Source organism: Thalassophryne amazonica, chromosome 16, assembly GCF_902500255.1.
Source record: "Thalassophryne amazonica chromosome 16, fThaAma1.1, whole genome shotgun sequence".
NCBI classification, from domain to species: domain Eukaryota; kingdom Metazoa; phylum Chordata; class Actinopteri; order Batrachoidiformes; family Batrachoididae; genus Thalassophryne; species Thalassophryne amazonica.
Window position 1 is genome coordinate 63,755,715 of NC_047118.1, and position 24,313 is coordinate 63,780,027.

Here is a 24,313-nt window from a genome sequence, read left to right on the forward strand (position 1 = left end):
GACATCCCTGAAAAAGACGTTGCTTGGATGGCAGCATGTTTTGCTCCAAAACCTGGATGTACCTTTCAGCATTGATGGTGCCATCACAGATGTGTAAGTTGCCCATGCCATGGGCACTAACACACCCCCATACCATCACAGATGCTGTCTTTTGAACTTTGCGCTGGTAACAATCTGGATGGGTTTTTTTTTTTTTTGCATCTTTTGTCCAGGGGACAGGACATCCATGATTTCCAAAAAACAATTTGAAATGTGGACTCACACCACAGCACACTTGTCCACTTTGAGTCTGTCCATTTCAAATGACCTCCGGCCAAGAGAAGGCGACGGCATTTCTGGATGATGTTGATGCATGGCTTTCGCTTTGCATGGTAGAGTTTTAACTTGCACTTGTAGATGTAGCGACGAACTGTGTTAGCTGACAATGATTTTCTGAAGTGTTCCTGAGCCCACGCAGTAAGATCCTGTAATGATGTCGGTTTTTAATGCAGTGCCGCCTGAGGGATCGAAGGTCACGGGCATTAAATGTTGGTTTTCGGCATTGCCGCTTACGTGTATAAAGTTCTCCAGATTCTCTGAATCTTCTGATTATATTATGGACTGTAGATGATGGAATCCCTAAATTCATTGCAATTGAACATTGAGAAACATTGTTCTTAAACTGCTGGACTATTTTTTCACACAGTTATTCACAAAGTGGTGATCCTTGCCCCATCTTTGCTTATGAATGGCTGAGCCTTTTGGGGATGCTCCTTTTATACCCAATCATGACACTCACCTGTTTCCAATTAACGTGTTGACCTGTGGAATGTTTCAAACAGGTGTTCTTTGAGCATTCATCAATTTTCTCAGTCTTTTGTTGCCCCTGTCCCAGCGTTTTTGAAATGTGTTGCAGGCATCCATTATAAAAAAGACCAAATATTTGCACAAAAACAAAAAAGTGTATCAGTTTGAACATTGAATATCTTGTCTTTGTGGTGTATTCAATTGAATATAGGTTGAAGAGGATTTGCAAATCATTGTGTTGTTTTTATTTACACTTCACACAACGTCCCAAATTCATTGGAACTGGGGTTGTATGAAGCCCCCATCACACATAGCAAGTATGTGCAGGAACCAGGCTGACAAGGCAAATATGGTCAGTCGAGAGGGAAAGAGGCGTGGTCAGCCGTGTTAGAACGCAGCCAGACTGCCTTGTGCACACCTGCAGGATGTAGCCCAAACATATTTCAGACAACAGTCAGATGACACAGACTGCTGTCAGACGCCACTCCCCTGTTGGTTCGTCGTGCTGCCCCCGTGGCTCTGGGGGCTGCCCTTCCGCTGCCCTTTTTCTCCTGGGGCCCTGCGTCCTGGACCCATTTCTGTCATTGCTTGCGGTCAGCCATATGGCTTCTGATGTGCCGGAGTGGTCCATGTCATATGGTAAGGTTCTGTACTTTTGTCTTGGCCCAACACACCAGCCACAGTAGTGATCGGATATTTAGCAGTGATCTGGGTCTCTGTGTGTGGATGGTTGCATGTTTGTGGCCGTCATCACAATTTGGTTTTGGCTGCTCTCAAGGGGATCAAGACTCTGGTGTCCTAGATGAAAGTATGGATGCACACTAATAAGACAACAGACTGTTGCTGTCACTGTTTGTTCATGTGTGGTTGTTTGTCCTGGTATGTTGTATGGTTGGGGCCCCGTCTCCTCGGTGTCTCACTTCAGTTACTGCCTTCATCACTTGTCTTTCATCTTGTCTGTTTTTGTGTTGTTTTGGTGGTCGGCCCTTCCTGATAGAAGGTGTCGGTTGGCTTTGAGTAGGATGTTGTAGGCTGATCGGGAAAGGTGGATGGGGGTCTCTCACACAAACACACACCACGTTCACTCACGCACTACATACCTTCTGTCTTGCAAGAATAAATTGCATATATGTGTATTAATGTTCATAAATGGTTATGCCAGTGTGGCATTTACCATCATTATATATGCAGACGGGGGGGGAGACCCCACCAACATTGGAGCCGTCACTCACTCACTCACTCACTCAAATCTTAGCTTGTCCTCACATACACAGCGCTAAACTGACCTCTCATCAGGAGGAGGGTGCACTGGCAGGAGTGTGTAAGTGTGTGTGTGTCTCTCACATGGCGAAGTGCGCGCATGTACGTGCATAGAACAAGTGATCCAAACAGTGTGAGAGTGTGTGGCCAGATGAAACATTCACTCAGCCGCACGTAAAATGTTCGCACAGCTGCGCCTATGTGTTCATAATGGCTGAACGAGCCGCTATGCGCGTGTGTGTGCCACCGTACGTAGAACAGGTGATGCGTGCAAGTGTGTGGCCAAAATGCGTGCAAGTGTGTGGCCAAAATGTTCGCTCAGCTGTGTGTATGTGTTCATAATGGCTGTACCAGCTGCACCATGTGCACACGTGGGGTGCACGTGCGAGCACAGGAGCTGTCCATCCAGAGAGCGCACAAAAAGTAGTTGGATTATCATTGTGGGACAGCACTTGGGGCGGTACACGGGATTTATTTATACCAGAGGTGGATTATGCATTTTTCAGATGATCGACATTGCCAGCACACAGCGCAGCCGGGTGAAAAGGACTTCACCAGCTGTCTGCGATACAGAACGCGAGGTACCGGGGGTGAGTTGCATGTTTATTTATACTTCCCGATTGTGGCCGGATGTGTCATTCTGACGCCACTCGGACTCAATCGGCATATGTGTGATAGGGGTATGAGAGGAAAGAGTGAAAAGTGTCAAATCACAGCATTTTGCTTTGTCCGTTTGAACAGGTGCACGTCACGCTACAGCATGTTGTAAAAAATAAGTAAATGGTCGGGCTTTTAATCAGGGAAATGACTTCGGTCCCACTTTCCTCGAATCAGCGAGTGTCAGAGTGCTGAACTTAAATTTTTGTACCTCTGTTACTGTGCACGTCCAGATTGCTCTGTCTGGTACATGCGAGGGGATTTTAATGGAAATACATTGCGACTGGACAGGACATTTTATCCAATGTGAGTGAAAATCCGTCATACAAAAGCCGTTATACATGGTGTTTATTACATCTGGTTTATATGATGACGGTTTAGGCAAGCTTGACTGTAAATGGGACTGAACACTAAATTTACCTCTTAAAACTTTGACGATGAAGTCGCTTCCATCCCACACAGCTGACTTTATTTTCCAAAATTTTTTCTTCTGTTCAGATCTAAAGGGAATCTGTACATCTTGAAGCCCTTGTTGCGTCTATTTCTGCATCCAAATGCACAACAACCGGGCATTCTCAGTCAAGGACTAAATAAATAAAATAGCTGAATTTGCATGCAGATTGTTTAACAGCCAACGCTATTTTGACCCCAAGATGGCACCATGAGTCACGGGACCCGTTTTTCCTTTTTTTTTTTTTTTTTTTTTTTTGCTCGTAATGTCGCTACTCTCTGAATAAAGAGACTCCAGCACACAATGCCCACCCACCAAAAAAAAAAAAAAAAATCAGTAGTAGTTTGCATGAATGATGCCAAGTGTGAATACGAGAGTTTCACACAAGGTGGAATAGATGTCACTGTCTGACATTAAATGGAGTTATTTGAGATGAAAAACTCAATGGTCCATTATTTTCAGTGAGAAATTTGATTTAAAAAAATCTTCAACCTCTGGCTGTGGCAGCAGTAGCTGCACAATGTGACAAGACAAACTGGATACTGTTTTTATCTTTAAGGAAGAAGAAACAGCCAGCAAGAGATTGATCATTTAGTTGTCAACACTGCTGCTTACTGCAGCGATGAGGACAAACTGGATGCACAAAACTTTCCAAAAGACTTGCCAGACATCAGCTGACAAGGAACACATTTAAAGAATGAGAAAAGGATTTGTACAGGACAAAGACGGACACAATCGGGTGAGTTATTTGTCATTTATATTTTTATTTGTGATGAAATAAGACTTTTTATTGAAATGGGCATTCTGACAAACATGTATTTGCCCAACCCTCTCTTCAGGCAGAATTTTGTTGGGAACACCCAGGACACCCCAATGTGCAAATACGGTATAATATTTATGCAGTTAATATGGAAAAAACTCTTTTGTGGCATTTCTAAATAATCTCCAATCCTGGCAACAAACGCAGGCTTGCTATGTTATGTCAAAACACTTAGCAAATCTGTATCAGATGCAAATGTTTAGAGAGAGTGTCATGCACAGATTTTAAAACAAAACTTTCAAATAACGTGATCAGCAGAAGTGGAGGAGACATATGGAATGCTCATTGTATTGCTGAACAGGAATTTGGGATGAGAGAATTTAATTATTTTGCATCTACATGCAAAAATACACAAAACCATGTTTGGCTTTAGAAGTGCTGTACAACTAGAAACCTCTGCATAAGGAGACCTACCCATAATCCCCTGCAGCTATGTAGGAATCTTTACCTATTCATACATACCAAAAAAAAGGGCTCTGCCTTCTTGATTTCAAAGCATTTTAAAATCAAATCAATTTTATTTATATAGCACCAAATCACAACAGTTGCCCCAAGGCGCTTTATATTGTAAGGCATATAAAGCGCAATTACCTTGCGCTTTAAACCTAAAATACCTAAAATCACAATTACCTTGCGTAGCTTATATTCCTCCTCCACCTGCCCATTGTGGTTGAGGTGTCGTAGCCACGTGGTGACATCCAGCCTCCGATAAAGCTTCTCTTCTGGATGTGTCTCAGCTGAGGGCAGGGTGGGCCGCTGGATGGAAAACTGCATGCACGACTTCTCATCTGCAACCTAATACCAAAAGAAAATGATGGAGAAATGTGAGCAGACAGAGCGGGTGTCAAACAAAAAGACAACTTTTTCTTTCGGCTGTTTCCGTTAGGGGTCGCCACAGCAGATCAATCGTTTCCATCTCACCCTGTCCTCTGAATCCTCCTCTGTCACATCAACCACGTGCATGTCCTCCCTCAGCACATCCATACACCTCCTCTTTGGCCTCCCTCTTCTCCTCCTACCTGGTGGATCCATCCTGAGCATCCTTCTCTCTATATACCCTGGGTCCCTCCTCTGCAGATGTCTAAACCATCTCGATCTCACCTCTCTGACTTTGTCTCCAAACCGTCCCACCTGAGCTGTCCCTCTGATATGTTCATTCCTAATCTTGTCCATTCTCATCACTCCCAAAAAGAATCACAAAATCTTCAGCTCTGTCTCCTGTCTTTTTGTTAGTGCACCATCTCTAAGCCGTACGCATAGCTGGTCTCACTGCTGTCTTGTAAACTTTGCCCTTCACTCTTGCTGATATTCTTCAGTCATAAATCACTCCTGCCACCTTTCTCCACCCACTCCACCCTGCCTGCACTCTCTTCTTCACCTCTGTACCACACTCTCCATTACTTTGAACAGCTGACCCCAAGTATTTAAACTCATCTACTTTCACCACTTCTACTCCTTGTAACTGCACAATTCCACTGGGCTCCCTCTCATTCATTGCTCCTACTGACTTTCATTCCCCTGCTCTCCAGAGCATATCTCCACCTCTCCAGACTAGACTCAACTTGGTCTCTACTCTCACTACAGATCACAATGTCATCTGCAAACATCATAGTCCATGGGGACTCCTGTCTGATTTAATCCGTCAACCTGTCCATCACCACTTTGAACAAGAAAGGACTCAGAGCCAATCCTTAGTGTAATCCCACCTCCACCTTGAATGAACCTGTCATTCCTACTGTGCATCTCACAGCTGTCACACTATTCTTGTACATGTCCTGCACTACCCTAACATACTTCTCTGCCACTCCAGACTTCCTCATACAATACCACAGCTCTTCTCTTGGCACCCTATCATAAGCTTTTTCCAAGTCCACAAACACACAATGTAACTCTTTCTGGCCTTCTCTGTACTTCTACAAGACAATACAGGAAAAAAAACATGTATCCAGAAGTAGTATGAAGAGAAGAAAAGGTGGGTGAAAGTCATTTTGTATTTCCACATACGACTGTGAAGACCTAACCTGGTCTTTAAGCTGCGTTTCCCTGCAGCACTTCCACTGATGGAAAACTTCAGCCAGTTTGTCGAGACCAGCGTGATGGAAATGGAGGATCTTATATTGGCTCTCTCTGCTGGCTATCACCAGCTGGCCACTGGTACAAGCTTCATCACTGCAACAACACAAGATGGAGTAACAAATATATATATACAACCCCTGGCAAAAATTATGGAATCACCGGCCTCAGAGGATGTTCATTCAGTTGTTTAATTTTGTAGAAAAAAAGCAGATCACAGACATGACACAAAACTAAAGTCATTTCAAATGGCAACTTTCTGGCTTTAAGAAACACTATAAGAAATCAAGAAAAAAAGATTGTGGCAGTCAGTAACGGTTACTTTTTTAGACCAAGCAGAGGAAAAAAATATGGAATCACTCAATTCTGAGGAAAAATTATGGAATCACCCTGTAAATTTTCATCCCCCAAATTAACACCTGCATCAAATCAGATCTGCTCATTGACATTGACCCTATGCCATGACATTGACCCTATGTGTCTTTTTGCAAGGAATGTTTTTGCAGTTTTTGCTCTATGGCAAGATGCATTATCATCTTGAAAAATGATTTCATCATCCCCAAACATCCTTTCAATTGTCCAAAATATCAACATAAACTTGTGCATTTATTGATGATGTAATGACAGCCATCTCCCCAGTGCCTTTACCTGACATGCAGTCCCATATCATCAATGACTGTGGAAATTTACATGTTCTCTTCAGGCAGTCATCTTTATAAATGTCATTCGAAAGGCACCAAACAAAAGTTCCAGCATCATCACCTTGCCCAATGCAGATTCGAGAGTCATTGAATATGACTTTCGTCCAGTCATCCACAGTCCACAATTGCTTTTCCTTAGCCCATTGTAACCTTGTTTTTTTCTGTTTAGGTGTTAATGATGCCTTTCGTTTAGCTTTTCTGTATGTAAATCCCATTTCCTTTAGGCGGTTTCTTACAGTTCGGTCACAGACGTTGACTCCAGTTTCCTCCCATTCGTTCCTCATTTGTTTTGTTGTACATTTTTTGATTTTTGAGACATATTGCATTAGGTTTTCTGTCTTGACGCTTTGATGTCTTCCTTGGTCTACCAGTATGTTTGCCTTTAACAACCTTCCCATGTTGTTTGTATTTGGTCCAGAGTTTAGACACAGCTGACTGTGAACCAACATCTTTTGCAATATTGCGTGATGATTTACTCTCTTTTAAGAGTTTGATAATCCTCTCCTTTGTTTCAATTGACATCTCTCGTGTTGGAGCCATGATTCATGTCAGTCCACTTGGTGCAACAGCTCTCCAAGGTGTAATCACTCCTTTTTAGATGCAGACTAACGAGCAGATCTGATTTGATGCAGGTGTTAGTTTTGGGGATGAAAATTTACATGGTGATTCCATAATTTATTCCTCAGAATTGAGTGAGTCCATATTTTTTTTTCTCTGCTTGGTCTAAAAAAGTAACCGTTACTGACTGCCACAATCTTTTTTTCTTGATTTCTTATAGTGTTTCTTAAAGCCAGAAAGTTGCCATTTGAAATGACTTTAGTTTTGTGTCATGTCTGTGATCTGCTTTTTTTCTACAAAATTAAACAACTGAATGAACATCCTCCGAGGCCGGTGATTCCATAATTTTTGCCAGGGGTTTTATATATATATATATATATATATATATATATATATATATATACATATATATATATATATATATATATACATACATACACACACACACACACACACAAAACGGTAGTTTGAACTAACCCTAGGTGCACTCACTAGGCAAACATTGATAAGCTTACCATAGACAAGCGATGCATTTCAAAAGAAGGTTTTTACAAAATAGATCAGTTTTGTCCATTGACCCCAAAATCAAAAGGCTTGCTGTGGTCACCATACCTATCGCACATATCAAGGTTGGTGACAATCAGGAAAGAAGCTATTCCACTCACAAGATTTTTTTTTTCCCCAAAGTATGCTCCACTGACCTTGACCTTTAACCTTCTAGCCCCAAAGTCAATAGGCTTTTTGGGGTCAATATACCAAACACACAGGTTTGGTGCACTCAATATATATATATATATATATATATATATATATATTATACAAACAACACTCGAGTGACCTTGACCTTTGACCCAAAAATCAATAGACTTCTTTGGGTTGCTATGCATAATGTGCATACCAAATATGGTGACAATCGAGCCAATGGTGAAAATATTGCATGACTGACTGGCCGCCCGCAAAGAGCGACGTCTAGCCCAATGACTGCTCCATGGGAAAAACATAAAACAATTACTTCCCTTTAAAAATATGAATGTACAACATATGTCATGTAAGTAACATAATGTACACAGCTTTAGTTAAAAGACTGAGATCATATGACAGACTGGATTAAAGCAGCAAAGTGTTGCACAGTAACAAGATGACCTCCTCATAACCCCTCCACTACTAGCTGACCTGAAAAAGAGCCTCAGTGACCTCATGTGACCAAGGTCAACACGAAACACTCCGCACAACTGCTCCAGAGCCAGAATCTTCTGTTGCTCCTCCCACCGCATGCCCTGTGATTGGCTGCTACTGTCTGAGGGGGCGTGGCTATCAAGGCTGGAGGTGGAGCTTATTGAAGGGGTCATGGATTCCTCACCCAGCTCCCTGAGGAAAACGAGACAAAGGCATTTAAAAAAAAAAAACGGGGAAAAAACTGAAAATCCAGTAAACGTGAAAGGGATCATAACCAATGTATTACCAATCAATATGAGTAAGATTCAATAAATAACTAAATCAAATGATGAGCTTTTATTATCTACTAACATGTTGAGTACCCAACAATTCTCAGTGTCAAATCATTGTTTGGGTCACACAGACCTTCACAATTTAGGTTCAAGCCCACCAGAAAACATCAACCTCAATATAGAGGAAGAGATTCAGTCTTCAAAAGCACTGCAACAGAATACAAGGTGTATTTGAAGATGGAAGGTATTGAGAATTAAGCAACTAAAATCAGGAACATTGTAAAGTAGGTACGATTCTGTTTGACAAAATTATCTGTGGCTCAATTAATCATAATTACAGATATCAATTTAATTGTAAAACTACACAATTTTAGTTTTCAGTAATTATAATTCCAGTTTCTGATGTTCTATTCCTCCAACCAAAATGCAGCATGCATCACAGTGAAAGTGTCATTGCGAGCTGCCAACAATTATTTTGTTATAAATAGCAACTTTACTTGCACCCATATGCATGTTGGTTTTAAAATGAGATGTGGTCAGGCATGGCGTTGGAGCATTGCTATCGTGAGGTAGATTAAAACGAGTGCACCAAAGCTCAGCATTTTCCAGTCCTGGTGCTCAGGACCCAAAGTGTTGCACATTTTCCATTTGACCAATCTGCTCAGATCAGATCAGCTCATTCAATCATCTGCTGGCTGAACAACGGAACACACCTGATATAGTATACCATGTGCGGGTAGAGCAGGGGGCAATGGAAAATGTGCAGCTCTTTGGGTCCCGTGAACCAAGATTGGGAACCACTACTATAGGCCACCTAAAACCTGGTCTCAAGTCGAGAGCAGGGTTGTTCTGTAGTGATATGGTACAATATTTAGTTATGCTTCCATGGGTGGGCTCACACTGTATGAACATGCTGCTCATACAGATATTAAAACAGAAGTGAAAACAACAATTCAACAAAATAAAAGTAAACACTCATGGAAAAATACAAAACTTCACCTCAGGGAGCTTTGGTGGCTGTTCTCTGCTTATGTTTTGATGAAGTGCACAAAGAACCATGAATTCACCAGAAAACCTCTTCCTGTCTTAGCAGCATTGCACCAGGATCTGGCACACTCAAACTCTTAAAGAGAGTGACACATGATAATGTGACTTATTTCCTGTTATGCCCAAAACACACTGATGGCTAAATACAACCGCTTTTCACCCTGTGCCTAGTGTTGTGCACAGATTACACACCCTAGAAATAGCAAAGTGGCATTGGAGATGGCACAAATGCACTTGCAACATGCATGTTAGTCTGTAGTGCAGTCTGTCAGAATATGGTCCCGATTGTTTTAGATATCCAAGAAGACATTGAAGAATTAAAGACATTACTGTTTAGAACAGTGACTAGACAGAAGCACAGTGAATTTATCTTGAATTTCCACTTGTGACAAGATGACTTGGATGCATCTGGCATTCACAATTCAGAGAGTAAAACCTTAAACGTTCCCATTTCATTCTCAACAAATAAGTACTGTATCCTTGCAAGTGTGAACATGATTTGAGATGTCAAATGATTTTGGATATCCGTATGTTATGCATGTCTGCATAAACAATGTTTTAAGCATGTCACCATGAAGACTGTGGGCAGTGATAACTGTGCAGACATACAGGCTAATCCACCACTTCAGTCCTGCACTGTTGCTTTGTGTTTCAATATGGGTCTGCTAAGAAGCAGAGAATGGGAGGAATGCATGGAGGCTTCTGAGGAAACACACACACACACACACACACACACACACACACACACACACACACACACACACACACACACACACACACACACGTCACCAAGAAATCTGTACACACACAAATCACGCCTTCTAATTTCCCCTGTCATTCCCCCCATGGCTGGCATGTTGTTCCCGGCACTGAAACCTGAGCTTAGGGTTCCTCTACTGCACCAGTGCAGCCACAATATAAGTACACATAAGAAAAGAGTGAAATCAAGCATACACACAAATTCATATGCATCTTCACTCAGCACCACACCAAATAAACAAGATTTTTTTTTTATTTATTTTTTACTATAACGTTGTTGACACACATTCTCTGTTTCTCACACACACACACACACACACACACACACACACACACACACACACACACACACACACACACACACACTAAAGGTGAATGGACCATAGCTGATGGCCATAAGGTGCACTCAAACATGTCTTAAATGTAACCAACACTGGGAAACAGACCAACACAAACGCCAGTGGCATTTACCTGAAGGAACTTAAAAACTCAACGTCACCATTTAAAAGTTTGTCATTTGTGACCATTTAAAATTTCTCAAAAACAGATTAATCATCAGCAATAAATCTACTTGAAAACATCACAACCATCTTGTATAGTTTTACTAGTTTTCAGACTAATATCAATCTTACAAACAAGTGACATATTGGACATACAAGACCTGGAAGGCCACACCTAATCTATTACACACTGAATCAATCATGTCTGGCTAATCATTTCCCTGTTAGCAGATGAGAAAATAACAAGGCTGATCAATTCAAGCTGCACCGTTTCCTCTGCTTTCTGGTGATTTACTGCTCAGCATCTCGTGTATCACATCACAAACCAGACACAGAATACTAGGAGACTGGGAAAGAGGCCACCCGAGCTCCGCTAAGTGACTCAACTTATCTGAAATATGGAGTCTGTAAAGGAAGGAGCACTGCACTGCCTTTTTCTATAATTCTAATAGCCGTCAAGATTGTGCATGAGCCCATTTAAAGCAGCAGTTTGCTTCATTTTCCTTGCACGATTAACGCTAATGTCTTTAAATGATTTTTGAATTACTCTATGTATTGGACTTAGCATGATAACGTCATGGAACACCTGAGCAGATCCTGCAGGCTTCCAGATATTTTAGTGTAAATTGTGTGCCTGGTCTTATTCCAAAAATTTTAAAATTTCTGGAATAAGATTAACCCATACATTTAATAATCCAACCCAGCACAGTTTTTTAAAAACTGTGCTGGGTTGGAAAGTGTGTCACAACAGTTTGTCCAGCAGAGGGCGTGCCAATGGCATTGTTTACAATGCTGTCAAGCATGGTTGGGACTCCCATCACCCCTGATCATATTAGCTACAAGAGACAGGCAAGCGACCAGCTGTCACTCACTTTAAATCACAGTGGGCGTTTTGCAGCCACAAGAGACAATGGTCAATATGCTAAGAGCTAGGCAGTGCCAAAATAGACGAGAAGTCTGTTTTACACAAATGCTAAGCAGTGTGACACAATGACTAGCAGTCCAAGGAAAGGCAGCAAGACGTACATGTTTTGTAGAGTAAGCAAGCTTCAACTGTATTTCTTTCTCATAAGAGTTTGATAATGAAATGACAGAAACTGCTGTGAGGAGCAGAAATCAGACAATATGTAGACATGATGGCATTCACGTGAAGGCAGGTTAGTGTCATGGAAACATGGTGTTAAATGTGACTGTGTGTGTGTCATGCTGACATGTGCACAGCATGTGTTAACACGGGGCTTACTATTTATTAAAACACATAAAATAAATAAATAAATAAAAAAGTATGTCCTTTCAGCTTCTCCCTTATTTTCACTCGGAGGTTGCCACAGCAGATCTGAGGTGGATCGGCATGTGTATATGGCACAAGATTTACACTGGATACCCTTCCTGATGTAAAACCTTTGCCATAAAAGCAAGATTTTATTTGCACAGTTTAATGTGTTTAATAACATTTTAAGTTACTTAATTCGGAGCTGTGAATAAAGTAATATAATGTGAAAAGTAGCTCTGACAAAGAGCAGTTATTATAATTTCACAGTTACTCCAAGCTAATACTTTCAAAGATGATTCATGGAGTTTTGTTTAAATTCAGAGTTTAACTTTCACTGGTGAAATCTGAAGCTAATAATAACCCACATCAAACTTGATAAAATAATTATTGTGCAAAACCAGTTTTTAGCTGTTTATATTTGTTTGCATTTGAGGTTTCATTTTAAACATCTCCAAAATCCCACAATTCCATACCTGTGCTAACATACACTATCCTGCTATAAACATAATTTAGGCCTGACACAGCTCCTTTTACACTCCTGTGACATATTTAACAAAAATACCCTCAAATGCCTTAGTGTTATTAAAAGACGACCCAAATGTAATGGCTCAAGATTACCACGCTATTCCAAAATTGTCATTGTCGTTTTTTGTTTTTTTTTCAGCTGCTTCTGTGAAAAATCTAAAAGCTCAAGTCCTACAAAAAAACAAAAAAAACAAAAAAAAAAAACAAATAAACTAGAAGCACTCAGAGAGTGCAAACCTCCGCCAAGGCCATGGGGTCACTGACGCCATAACGTCTACACGCCGTGGAATCATTGAACCTAAAAAAGTCTAACAATGATGTTTGCTCAGTAGTAAAATAAGTTTCATCTGCTGCAACTGGATAGCATGTATCCTTAGCACTTGGCATACAGTTTATTGCAACTTGCACATTTCCCAGAAGCTACTGTCATCTGAGCACTGATATTGATATTGCATGTGCTTATAGACAAAAACAAATAAGAGACAAAATTCAATTTATTATTCAACTAAACTGTAAATATATGAATTTTTTAACATTTATGAAACACTTCTCTAAACAAGGCCATAGGGCCACTGACCCTAAAGAGATTCCCTCCTTGGCACAGTGATCTATTTATTTTTGTCTTTCTCTAAAATTGATATAATAATCATTAGATTATTAATATATAAACAAAAATAAATTTAAGAAATATTACAATCTGAAAATAAATGTACCCGAACGTGATGACAGCTGCAACTGCTTAATGCTAACTTTTAACATTGAAAATGCCATAGACATGCTAACGTGTTAGCATCGGGATCCGGATCATTATCTGGATCACCACTAAAATTTAATCACTTGTTCCTCTTGTCATTTCCAACCGCTCCACAAAATTTCATCAAAATCCGTTCAAAACTTTTTGATTATCCTGCTGACAGACAGACAAACAAACAAACAAACGCGACCAAAAACATAACCTCCTTGGCGGAGGTAATAAAAACTTGATATGCAAAATGAAGATTGCTACATCATGCAGCAATACTCCCAATTTGTTTTGGACTTTTGAGTTGCTAAATCAGTGTTAAAATGCTCTTTCTCAATTAACCTTTGATAACTGGAGAAACAGAATTACAAGACACAACTACAGCGAATGAAACTGGTAGATTTACAGTGTGTGTCAATGATCAAGTGTAAAAAAAACAAAAAACAGTTAAAATTTATGGTGGTGAGTGCGCTTGGTTTCAGTGCAGAAGGTTCCTGGTTCAAATCCCACTCCTGCCACATTTCTCCTTGTAATGTGGAGATGTTTCCAGAAGGGCATCCGGCATAAAACCTGTGCCAATTCAACATACAGACCCACCTTGGACCTGCTGTGGTGACCCCAAGTAAAAAAAAAAAAAAAATACATACAGAAAAACAAGGGAGCAGCCAAAGGGGCTTCCTTTACTATTTATGGTGGTGCTGAAAGAAAAAACTCCCCCCCACCTCCACCCCCAGCAATTCTGCTTGGGACCCTCTAAAGGCTTTCCCTGCTCTTCTAAATTGTTAAGAGACTTTTGAGAGTTGGAGCTTATGGGGAGGAAATGTAACCGAACGCAGTGATGATGAAAATATGAGATTTTATGTTAAAGAAAACAATGTTGAACTCACACAGATTTCTTTCTGTGATATTTTTATCTGCCACCTTGTATGAGATGGCAGATGATGTTGATGTTTTTGGGTGAAAAGTGTTTATTGTAAATGGACGCCAATTCTACATTAACCAAGTGATTATTATGAATGTGTTCTTGAGCGCTGACACTGAATATTTATCGCTACGATCGTGTCAATTTTTCAGCTGCCTCTTTTGCCACCCAGGCAGCACCTGTGACGTGATTCTGAAGCGTTGAGTAGTTCGCCAGTAGACCAGATGACTGGCTGAACCTCTTCCCGGTCTTTGCTTTGTTTACATTGTATATCTCTATTCAATGCCTTTAAGAAGATGGTAGCTTGAGCTTCTTGTTACCGGCTGGTGTCTTCCTCTTTTATTTTGTGTTTCTATAGCAGAACCAAAACTTTGTTTCGTCAAGTTATTTCAACCTTTTTATGACCACGCAGAGATTTCAAAGTGCACAAACTCCAAAATAATGAATGTGTTTTAATATGTAGCCTTTAAGACCTGCTCCCTAAAGGAACCTATTATGAGACTGTCGTGGATTTTTCCTTTGCTCTCTTCCTCCTTCCTTTCATCTACAGTTCTTTCTCTTTGAATGATTCCAAGTGACATGTTTCCAGTTCCTGGCCCCTTAACAGTGTCAATTAAAGTGCGAGAGAAAGAGAGAGAGTGAGTGGGTTCCAGCGTTTTGGCTGCTGCTTCACTCTCTCCAGTCGTCTAATCCGGAGAGCTGACATTCAGCCCAGCACAACAACCCTGGGAGCACTGGGAATCAAAGGGCTTCACACAGACTTTAGAAAGGGAAGGAGGGGCAAGATATTTGAGAGGTGGGGGAGAAATCTCTGAAAGAAACAATATTAAGAGAAAGATGCAAATGGAGAAGATAAAGGGATGGGATGATAGCTAGAATCCAAGAAAAGAGAAAAATCAAGCAAAGGAGGCCCACACAGGGATGGATTTCAGTGCCAGGATGCTAAAAAGAGTGAGGAAGAGTAAAGGTTAGAAGCTGTGAAGCAGAACGAGCTGCCAAGTCCCACACTGACAGCAAACTGGACACACTAACTCGCTGTGTCGTCGGAGGCTCGCACGCTCTGGGCAACGTGTCAGGCCAAATAACTGTGTGAGGAAACGACCATGAAGGGAATCATAAGTCAAATGGCTCCGAGGTCTGAATGCAACACAATCACAGTCCAGATGGGAACTGTTGATTAGAGACCAGGGTCTGGATCGAGCACCGAATCTGTATACAAAGACGAGGATTCTGGGACGCAGCCATTTAAGGTTTAGACAGCCGAGCTCCTCCACTTGTCTTGAACGGACGGTGAATTGATAATATTTTATAAGCTCCACTGTACTCGTCTTTCTCTCCCGCCTGTGCAGTGAGCCACCATGTGGCCTTCAACTGTAACCTGCAAATTTGGTCATTAATTCTTTTCTCTTTGGCTCCACCTTCTGGCAGCTAAGGATAACTGAAGAAACATTTTTAAAAAGGACCATAACAGCCATTTTGCATATCTGAACCCAATACGTGCATTTTGTGAAAATGTTCCAAAACATTCAATTACAACTTTTTTCTCCCTGTGTAACACTGGTTATAGTTCATTCTGGAAACATATTAAATGACACTTGAAACCATCTTGGGGCATGCAATCATTGACAGCAAGTCGCTTCTCATTTTCTAGAGTACAAGTTCCTTTTTTTTTTTTAATTAAACGAGGAGGTCCTGGCAGCCGGTCTACCCTGTGTGAGCCTGATCCCGTTAGATCTCTTTAGCTAAGCAGTGCAGTGTCTGGTTGGTACTTGGATGGGAGACCTCTTTGGAACACCAGCGGCTGTGTGTGTTTCTCCTGGTAAAAACTGGAGTTGTGTCAGGAAGAGCATCCAGCGAAAAACTTGTGCCAAATACCTATACAGATCTGACCGTATCTGCTGTGGTGACCCCGAACAATAACAGGAGCAGCTGCACTGGCAACAACAACAAATGAGGAGGTACAATCATTCTTCATAAAAATAATAATAATTATAGCACCACACTCGCAGAGCACAAACTTCCACCAACACTTACACAAGAGATTTAAGACCAATAGGTACAAGAACTTTTTATTGCCACTGTTACTAGATTTTTAAACACCATCATGAGTGGTTTTTAACTAGGTTTTCTTATTATTGTGTTATGTTTACCGTTTGGTGAGTTTCATGCCATATTTAAGATCATGTTATGTTTATGTATGTGTGAATGTGCTCTACTGCTGGATGCACAACAAATTGCCCCTGAGGGGCTAATAAAGACAACTTGACTTGTTTCCAAATCCACAAATTTTTTTTTTACCTTAGAAGGTAAAAAGATGTGATCAAATGTCAGGAGTATGTATTTAGTTCATGCATTTGAATCAAAGTTTTCTTTTGTAGTTTTTTTTTTTAACCATCTTTTTCGATTTCTTAATTCTTTTTCAGATAATTTTCATAGATCATAGGTTATCTTTGATATGTACAATTTGTCATTGCTTTTTGGCATTTGGTTTATGACTGATAACTGGAAGATAGACAAACAGGCATACAATTGGAACCTCCATCCAATTTTATAATATAAAAGTGTGCTGTGGTCACTGCTGTATCACTGTATTATGTTCTAAGCCATATATATTGATTTATAACAGAAAACTGTCAAAAGGGGGAATAAATATAAATATAAGTGTAAAGATGACTGAATATATCAGAGCAGTAAATTAATCAGTGCGTGTGAACGCGCATCGACTCACATGTGCGGTTATTCCCACCAGCGGATCACTGATCCACAATGTGAATTCTTCCTTCCAGAACAGATCTTTATATAATCATTTTGATTCATCTACCTGTTGCCACATGTACAGAAGGACTGGATTGTCATTCCTACACTCATATTATTAAATTTAATGCAAAATAATAAGCGCACGCAGGAGCTGCTGCTGCTAATGCTGCATTCAAGTACCATCGGAAAGTACACAACTTTTTTGTTGTTTCAAATTCAACAGTTGCTTGTGGCAAAATAATTAATTGTATCCACACAAAAGATTAATTCTGGCCTATGTAAGGTGCCTGAGCCCTTTGAAGCTGCCCCCCCCCCCCACAGATTAAAAAAAAATCCAAGCAAACAGGCTGAGTTTGCCCTGTAATTTCCAAAGGAACATGAAGCAGCGGCAGCCTCAGCACTCACAAACCAGCTTCTGCACGGCATGAAAACACTCAGCTGCTCCAACGAAGTCAAAATTAAACAATAATGTTACAAAAACTAAACAAACGATTAAAAAACATCAAGAACGACAGCAAAACGAAACACAGATTGAGGTTTTTGTTGCCCTTCGTTCAAATTTTTCAACAGTTTAAAAATCCTGATGAAGTGCCAGCTGCAGGAATGAAGCTGCGTATAGGTTAAACGATGCCAACGAAAGTCCAGATTTCTTGTTTCGTCAGGGCTTCGCTGCCCTTCGTTAAGTGCCACGTGACTAGGCCATAAGAGAGGCAGAGCTTGGGATTCTTGGTTTGATTCCCTGTCAGTCAGGAAATTCAAAGCTGCCTTTAAGTAAGACCCTTAATCCCAAGTTGCTACCAGTATAGAGTTCAGTGTTTTGAATGGGAGGAGGCTGGCATGGGTGTGTGAATACATCAGAGAATGTGAGGCATCACTGTAAAGTGCTTTGAGCTTCTGTATCAAATGGAAAAGTGCTACAGAAATGCAGGTCATTTACATGTGTGTGAATGAGAGGGAATAGTGTGGTTCCAAGTAGTAGAGAAGGTGAAGGTACTGTAGATGAATTGAGCTACATTTGGTTTAACTGACTTGCTATGTTACATGGCAGTAGCAAAAACAAAGCGCAGTTGTACAAACAGAAAAAAAACAGATGGTTTGGGTACAGTATGTGCAGAAGAGGAAAGCAGTGTATATAGGGAGAAGGATGCAGATGACGCAGCAGCCAGGTAGGAGGAGAAGAAGGAGGCCGTTTATGGACGTGGTGAGGGAGGACATGCAGGTGGTTGGTATGACAGAAGAAGATGCAAAGGGCAAGGTGAGCTGGACACAGATTACCCTGGTCAACAAAATTTAGTTTTGTCCTTACATGGACTTTGAGAACTGATTTAGGGTAATTTTAGGGTGCTGAATCCAAATCCGAGCTCAGATTTCCTATATCACGTCACGTTTTTTTTTGCAATCTGCATGTTCCATATTGATGGATTACGCAAAAGTTGGTCATTCACTCACGAGTTTGATGCCACTAATGATGCAAAAAAGCAGCTTCAAAAGCATGTTTTTTAAGTCAGGTTTGCGAAATGTGAACAAGAGCCGAAATATCATTTATGGGACCGAAGAGGTGTGCGAGACTGCAGCTTTTGATTCAATGCTTGATACGAAAAATATGTTTTCATATCTCAAAAATGTGATGTGATTGGCAAAAACTAACACCAGATTTGGATTCAGTGCCCCAAAATTACCCAAAATCCATTGCAAAACTCCATGCAAGAAAAATCATGTTGACCAGTGATCTGTAGCGACGAATAAAGGGAGCAGCCGAAACAAAAAGAATCAGCAAATATTAATAAAACTTCTTTGTTTGTGCTGTGAAAGAGCCTCAATTTGACAAATGTTTACCAAATACCTGGAGTGACATGGACAAAGAATAATGCCCATTTCAATTTGGTGACATCTGGAGCATCAAAGGAAACAAACATACAGGTTTTTTGTCCTTTACACAAATTTCTCCTGATTCCTTGAAGCGTTTGATGACATTATGTGTCATTACGTGTATTAAGGTAAATTACTGAACTCAACCCATTTTGTAGAAAAAATGAAATGTCTCAAAGGAAGAGGCTTTTCCTGGATGCAGCTTTTACAACCATATATTGCCCCATTGTTTTTGGAGTTAAGGTTTGTTCGGTGCCCAGATCTGTTTTGAAAATGAGCTTGTGGATAGAAAAAAAATATGTTTCAATCGTGGGTGCTGACCTGCTTTCACTGTCCAGAAAGACAGACCCACTGCTCTCACAGAGGGCCTCACTGACGGGGGAAAGGCAGAACGGTGAGGAAAAGGTGTCCGAGTCCGAACCCATGGTGCTGTCCCGGCTCACTTCATCCGACAGCTCACAGGAGCCTTCGTCGCCCTCCTCCCCTCCTGAGGGCAGCTGCTGCTGGTGTGAAGGCGGCTCTGCTCCAAGCTCTACCGCCAGGCTGTGGGTCTCTGCAGAAGTGGTACTGGCCGCGTTCCTCTCCTCATCCTCGTCCTCCTCCGGGGCTGTTCGGGTGCGGGAGTGGAGTCTGAAGGCGGAAGGAGGTAGTGTAGTGCAGTATTGAAACAGCGCTGCACAGATTACAAAAAAAATGCTTTGAATATCAGAAGAGGTACGGCTGCAGGTTTGGCCTTTGATTTGACTCGTACTGCCTGTTAGTAAAGTGCCTACTTGTTGATTTTCCAGAGGCGTGTTCTTCAGCCATTTTTCACTAGTAAGTAAACGAGTAAAGTGACTACATGAACGCATCATGTTCTGCACGAACGTGTCATACCGTCTGCCTCGATGACGTCCGTTCCGGCGTACAGGGGAGCTATCAGGTGTGATGTAGCGCAGAGCTTCCTCGTCCTGCCTCTGGATGCGAGAGTTGGGCACCCAGGTCAGAATCAAAGTGGTGCCCAAGCTCTCATCTTTCTCCATGTGCACACACAGGTAGCCTGCAGGGGGCAGCACAAACTACAGTTAAATTTACATTTACACTGGGAATCTGAGAAGTGATTGAAAATGCCAGATGATTAAAAACAGTCAAAAGTGTCAATAAGTCAATGTGATCCCGTAGGAGGTATAAAACTTGGAGTTCCCTTGTCATTTGATGAAGTTTCCATTCAATGAATGTTTCTGTTTAAATGTGATGTATAATTGAATACAATCCATTTAGCTTTTTTGGTGGTATGCACAGCTTATATTACCATTTTTTTTCACTTTAGTCTTTGTAATAAGCTGCTACAATGTCTTGGTATTTTATGATGTGGCAGTTTTTCTAAAAAGTTGCATTACAGGTTGTGATGCTTTTAGGCGTTTTTTTTTTTTTGTTGTTTGCTTGCTTGCTTGTTTGTTTGTTTTTTATTAAACTGCATGAACAGGTGAAAACTGCAAAAACAGTTGTGATCATTTTTTTTATAATGCATTAAAAATCAAAGGGGGCAGCATGGTGGCTTAGTGGTTAGCACTTTTGCCTCACAGCAAGAAGGTCATGGGCTCAATTCCCACCTGTGGCCTTTCTGTGTGGAGTTTGCATTTTCTCCCCGTGTTTGCGTGTGTTCCCTCCAGGTGCTCTGGCTTCCTCCCACATCCAAAGATGCACTGGTTAGGTGGACTGGAAACTTTAAATTGTCCGTAGGTATGAATGTGTTTGTTTGTCTATATGTGGCCTCGTGACAAACTGGCGACCTGTCCAGGGTGTACCCCGCCTCACACTTCATGACTCTATGAGTGCTGGGATAGGCTCTAGCCCCCCGCAACCCTTAATTGGACTAAGTGGTTGAATGTGGATGGAAAAGTCTCCATCATGAGGGATTTTGTGAACCTGTTCTTTTTATTCATTTAAAGCAAAGATTAAATCACTAACTGGGACTCTTGTCTTGTTGCGGGCGAAAAACGAAAATTATCCTCTGTTCCGTTCTTGTTTTGTGGGACTAAGTGCACAGCTCCACATGATCCACGGCTCTCTGCCGCACAGATTTCGGTTGGAATTAATAACTTCAAAGTGAATCGCCGTTTTACAATCAAATGACATCTCTTTCCAAACGTTGTAATACAGACAAACTACAACCGACCAAAACAGTTTTTTCGCCCAAAATGAGACGTCTTCCGTTCTTTATGAATTACACTGATGTTGACTTGCAGTGCAGCCGGCTGTAAGAGCTCAGCTCAGAGCCTATGGCGTTATTTGTCTCATTAATAGCTGAAAGGAAATGCCTTTGACAAAAACTACAGATTTTGTTTATTTCTGTTTATGTCCAGAGATCAAGGATTTATCATGTCCAGTGACTATGTACAGATTTTATTATTTTTTATTTATGTCCAAAGATCAAGGATCCAGTGACCAATTTCATATTTATTTATTTATTATGAAAATAATCATTAGCTGCAGCCCCAGCATGTTTCCTAATCAGCAATTCCAAGGTCCCAGTTTCCAATAAATACAACATGAACTTTGAACCTTGTGCAAGTGCTTCCTCCTTCATGTCATCTCCAAAATCTCAAGACACAAACTCAGTGCATTTGCCATAGAATCCCCACAAAATAAACACTTGCTTAATTTGTTAAGGAGAAAATGTGTATTCAGGTGCTTTTCAGCCATGGTTTTATTTTTGTTTGTTTGTTTTTGGGGTGGGGGGTCCATTTGCACCTCTTCACATTCTCGTCTCTGTGTGAAAAGCAGCAGAAATGTCACAGGCTGACAAAAGTAGAGAATTTTTATATTTGTGCTATAAAATAGCACAGAATGCCTTAACAATTGCAAGATGTTGTAAATACTCTTTGCCAACTGCTGAATTTTTATCCTGGTCATCATCAAACTAACAGATTCTTCCTCTTACACTAAACACTATTTCCACTAAGTTTCACAAAAACAGGTCAAAGTCCGTCCATTAACCTCCACTCTAACCTGGGTGGTGCTCCGCCAGGCCCGGCAGCGGCTCCACAGGGTGCACACAAACATTGTTTTTGGAGAAAATGATCTCGCCGTCCAGGCTTGAACGTAACGATGAGCTCCCCACTCCGGGATTAAAGGTCAGGAGGTCAGATGCTTTGGAGGAGGCACGCCGCAGGAGCCGACCCAGAGACATCTCAGTGGAGGAGACACTGGGCCCATCCTCTGGACACAGAGGAGAGAAAGGTGGTTTAGAACCTGAAGGGAGGGCAGTCCATGAGAAAGACAGAGGAGACAAAAAAAAAAGAATTTCCAGCTTGTGAAATTTTCAGATTTATTTTTTGAATGTTATCATTTTTGTCATCATTTTTTTATTTATAAAATTACTTACTGAAGATTAAAACCCTTCAAAGCAGTTGGGCAGAGCAAGACCGCCTTGCTGGATGTAGGAATATCTGTGTCTAAATCATAAAAAATAGGTTTCAATACAATATAGTGGGTTTACTGCTGGAGTAGTGCACGGCCAACAGCAGCCACCAATCAGCCGTGCAACAACCGCACCAGGGAGGGATGGTCGTTCCAGAATTAGCTACAGCCACAGTCGCCACTGCCCTACACAAAACCAAGATGGAGCTCAACCTCCCATGTGCAAATCCATCGTCTTTCAACACAGAAGGTGCTGATGATTACAAGACTGCAATATGTAACTTAGTGCTGTAAAACACTGAAATAAATATAGGGTCAGCAGACCCTTTGGACTAAGAGTAATTTGTGAAAGTGGCATTAATACCCCCGTCACACATAGCCGGAATCACGCAGAGTGGCGCTGGACGTTTGAATTGGCGCACATACAAAAGAGTCAGATTTCAGTTCCAAAATGTTCTGACAGCCATCTGCAGAAGTCGACACGGTCAAAATCGGCCGGTGGCCCCGAGTGTGACGCACATGTTCAAAACTCTCTGGGTGACGTCGAGATGGGACACCTATCCAACGGCGGTCCATGCGTAATATGACGACCATCCGACAGCAATTTACATATTCTGACAGCATCAAAACAGCATTTGAAATTATCTGATCGCTTTTGATTGAGCTCTGAGATCGATCAGTCACAGCAAAGCCTGCCGACATGTTGTGCCACGTTTGTCCACCTCCATTGGACCCCGGCCAGGGAGGGCGAAGGAAATGTTATGTAATAACATGTATGTGGCACTGTGCACGCATCAGAGGCTCAGTGCAGCGCCCAGCAATGCAGCTGGATGGTATGTCACCGCTGCAACACACGTATTATTACACGTTCACCTCCTAAGTCTGTAGCAGATATGATGTGGAAATGTTTGCACAAGACATGTATGACAACATAAATAAACATGTAACTCACCTCCGGTACCTCTCACTCCACAGCACAGCACAGACAAGTCAGACAGTCAAGTCCCTTTCAACCACCTGCGCTGTGTGCTGGCAACATCCATCGGCTCACAAATTCATAATCCACCTCTGGTATGAATAAATCCCATGTGAAGTGCCATCCCACAACGATAATCTAACTGCAGTTGTGTTAAGATACGTATAAAGCAAAATGACAACAAAAACAAGAGTTTAAAAAACAGAAAAGAGAAAGTCCACTGGCTGCATCTGAAAGTTGCGCACATGTGGGAAGTTGACACACTGCCAGCACAGTTTAACAGCAGTTACGGAGTCCAGCCGGACAAATAAAATCTAGCAAAGCAAGTATGTACTGATCAAACACCTAAAGGGATTTTTCACTGGACTAACAGCAGGTGATCACTGACAGCTGTCAACCTGTTTGTGCGTCTCTCTGGATGCACAGCTCCTGTACTCACATGCACACGTGGAGTGGCTGGTACAGCATTTATGAACACACTTCAGCTGAGTGGACACTCACTCATCTGTTCTACCCACGTACACGCATGCACTCATTCATGTGAGAAACACATTGAGGGGTCAGTTTAGCACTGGGATTGTGAGGACAAGCAGAGATTTGATAGCATGGCTGAGTGACAGCTCCCATGTCGACGCTGTCTGACAGCAGTGTGTCATCTGACTGTTGTTTGAAATAAATTTGGGCTGCATCCTGCAGGTGTGCACAAGGCAGTCTGGATACGTTTGGACCATGGCTGACCATGCCTCTTTTCCTCGCGACTGTGTCAGATTATGGCAATATTTGCCGT

General features: G+C 41.5%; 1 protein-coding gene across 1 annotated transcript in view; it reads right to left on the bottom strand.

Moving 5' to 3' along the window:
• Window positions 1–24,313, bottom strand: part of tbc1d16 (TBC1 domain family, member 16) — an 87,435-nt gene that overhangs the window by 39,150 nt on the left and 23,972 nt on the right. The window contains exons 2-7 of the mRNA XM_034190516.1: window positions 22,140–22,349; window positions 20,025–20,187; window positions 19,470–19,778; window positions 8,480–8,674; window positions 5,996–6,143; window positions 4,605–4,769 (exon numbers count right to left, since the gene is read on the bottom strand). Of these exons, the coding sequence (XP_034046407.1) occupies window positions 4,605–4,769; window positions 5,996–6,143; window positions 8,480–8,674; window positions 19,470–19,778; window positions 20,025–20,187; window positions 22,140–22,320 (1,161 nt within the window). The 5' untranslated portion in view covers window positions 22,321–22,349. The remainder of the gene's footprint in view (window positions 1–4,604; window positions 4,770–5,995; window positions 6,144–8,479; window positions 8,675–19,469; window positions 19,779–20,024; window positions 20,188–22,139; window positions 22,350–24,313) is intronic.